This window comes from Triticum urartu, chromosome 2 (assembly GCF_003073215.2).
Source record: "Triticum urartu cultivar G1812 chromosome 2, Tu2.1, whole genome shotgun sequence".
Taxonomy (NCBI): Eukaryota; Viridiplantae; Streptophyta; class Magnoliopsida; order Poales; family Poaceae; genus Triticum; species Triticum urartu.
The window spans coordinates 657,933,987-657,936,111 of record NC_053023.1 but is presented as its reverse complement, the minus strand read 5'-3'; the positions used below and the strand labels follow the sequence as shown (position 1 = coordinate 657,936,111).

General features: G+C 53.1%; 1 protein-coding gene across 1 annotated transcript; it reads right to left on the bottom strand.

Annotated features, from left to right (window-relative positions):
• Positions 1-416: 416 nt before the first annotated feature.
• LOC125533915 (anthocyanidin reductase ((2S)-flavan-3-ol-forming)-like) lies at positions 417-1,718 on the bottom strand. The gene is made up of 5 exons (XM_048697241.1): positions 1,562-1,718; positions 1,296-1,462; positions 985-1,185; positions 739-898; positions 417-653 (listed from the first exon to the last, which is right to left on the bottom strand). The coding sequence occupies exons 1-5, from the start codon at positions 1,716-1,718 to the stop codon at positions 436-438; spliced, it is 903 nt and encodes a 300-aa protein (XP_048553198.1). The 3' UTR covers positions 417-435.
• Positions 1,719-2,125: the final 407 nt, after the last annotated feature.

Sequence of the window (2,125 nt, the reverse complement as noted above, 5' to 3'; positions counted from 1 at the left end):
GTTTTACGGGACGATAACTAATCTCATCGCCCCCCTGATTCTCACTTGGGGTGGGCCCTTCATCAGATTTCTACCCAATTAAAAAGGACCTCAATAAATCCCGAACATTCGGATGTTAAGCATGTCATCCCGAATGTTTTTTCATGGCAAATTTAGTTGATGCGAGATGACAAGTTTAGTTGTTAAGACATGGCAACTTTGCCTTAATTTGTTTTTTTTTCAGAAAATTGCCATGTTTGCCAACCTCGCATGAATTAAAGTTGCCATGAAAAACGTTTAGGTTGTCATGCTTAAAATCCAAACTTTCGGGATTCATCATTTCTGATTATAAAAAAACCCAGCTCAGCCTCTCCGTTGATTCCGTAAAGAGCAGCCCGAGTATGTAGCATTTCTCGCACAACTAGTACTCCAGCTTTTATGTAACACGTCGTGTACTTACTGATCTGTGTTGATTTCGTACTGCGGGTACTTGGCCGCCAGGAAGTGGGCGAGCGCCACGCCGGAGGTGTTGAGGGTGCACACGATGTACCGCCCCGACGTGGCCTCCTCGGCGGTGAATATCTCGGCGCGGCACACCTCCTCGATGTGGACCAACGGGATCGACCCCGACGCCTGCTCGATGAGTTCCAGTCTGTCGACCATGTCGTCGTCGCCTGAAATCATCCATCACACACCGTCTCCACGGATGCATCACTGCATAATTTTTGTGCGCGCGTTTCAGTTTGAGGCCTCACGTACCGGATAGCAAGGAGAGGATCTCGGGGACGCTGGTCGTCACCTTTGTCGCCGGGGCCCTGCCGACGACGACGACGGGGCACACGGTGACCAGGCTGAGGCCCTTCTCCTCCGCGAACGCCATCGCTGCCTTCTCCGCGAGCACCTTCGACGCAGGGTACGCCTGCACTTACGGCGTCATTCCAAACTTTTTTATGCTACTTTCAACTTGACTGAAGATGCATGCATAGACGATAGATGTGTACGCACCCAGGTACCGATCTTGTTGGCCCTGAGGTACTCGACATCGGACCAGGATTCCTCATCCAGGACATGGCCTTCACCTTGCAGCGGCCGGCTGGAGATGGCGGCCGTGGACGATGTGAGGACCACGCGCTTCACCGTCCCCGCCTTCACGCACGACCTCATCACGTTCAGGGTTCCCTGAATCGCTGGCTGGATCACTTCTTCCTGACACCACACATGAAAGGAAAGCAAACATTGCCAATACTCAATACTCGATAGTGGGTTAACCATAACCTCAGTGAAGTTAAAACTGTAGTGTGGTGGTGGTTGCTTACCTCAGGGTTCTCCGGCAAGAGGGTCACCGGAGCGGCGACGAGGAAGGCGTAGTCGCAGCCGGCGACAGCATCGTCGAAGCTGCCCTCTTCGTTCAGATCGGCGCGGAAGACCTCCAAGGGTCCGAGCGCTTCCAAGGCCTTGAGATGCGCGGTCTTCTCCGTGTCATCTGAGAATCCAACACACCACGACGCATATGACCATTTCATTCAGTAAGTTCTGACGATTTCACAAGAGGTAAATGAAGATCTAGAGCAAGCAATTATACCGGGGTTCCTGACGGTGGTCTTCACGGCGTACCCCTTCTCCAGCAGCATCTTCACCAGCGCCGACGCGATATACCCACTCCCTCCGGTGACGCACGCCGTCTTTTTTTTTTGGAACGAAGGCTCAAGTAGAGCCCAGTTTTGAATTAACAAAGCCATCAACCGGCCAGGATTACACAAGGCCACCAAGCATGAGCGACCGAAAGATACATGGAAGCTGACTGAACAGCTTACAACGCAACGCACACTACTGCACACCAAGAAAATACACGAGAAAGTCCTGCAAGTAATGTCGAAGCCCGCTGCACCCCGGAACCAAAGACAGGAGAACAAAGAAGCATCGAGGTTCAGTCAGTAGCATGGAGGCACCGGGGGTCGCCTGACCATGGAGCATCGGACAAAACGAGCACCTGTCTTCCAACGCCGAAGAGGAACCCTATCCTCTCGCCTAGGCTCGAAGGCGCCGCACCATCAGATCGTTGGGAGCTCACCCGAGAGCTAGAGCAGGCGCCGGCCGACACACCAGAGCAAGTAAACTATCGGTCCTCGCCACACCAAAGACACAC

Bases quoted from the DNA above. Each gene is read 5' to 3' on its own strand.
- LOC125533915 (XM_048697241.1), bottom strand. From the start codon at position 1,718: ATGGCTTTGTTAATTCAAAACTGGGCTCTACTTGAGCCTTCGTTCCAA. The intron at 1,463-1,561 runs GTATAATTGCTT...TTGGATTCTCAG, and splicing joins GACCACCGTCAGGAACCCCG to ATGACACGGAGAAGACCGCG. The intron at 899-984 runs GTGCGTACACAT...CCGTAAGTGCAG, and splicing joins CCAACAAGATCGGTACCTGG to GCGTACCCTGCGTCGAAGGT.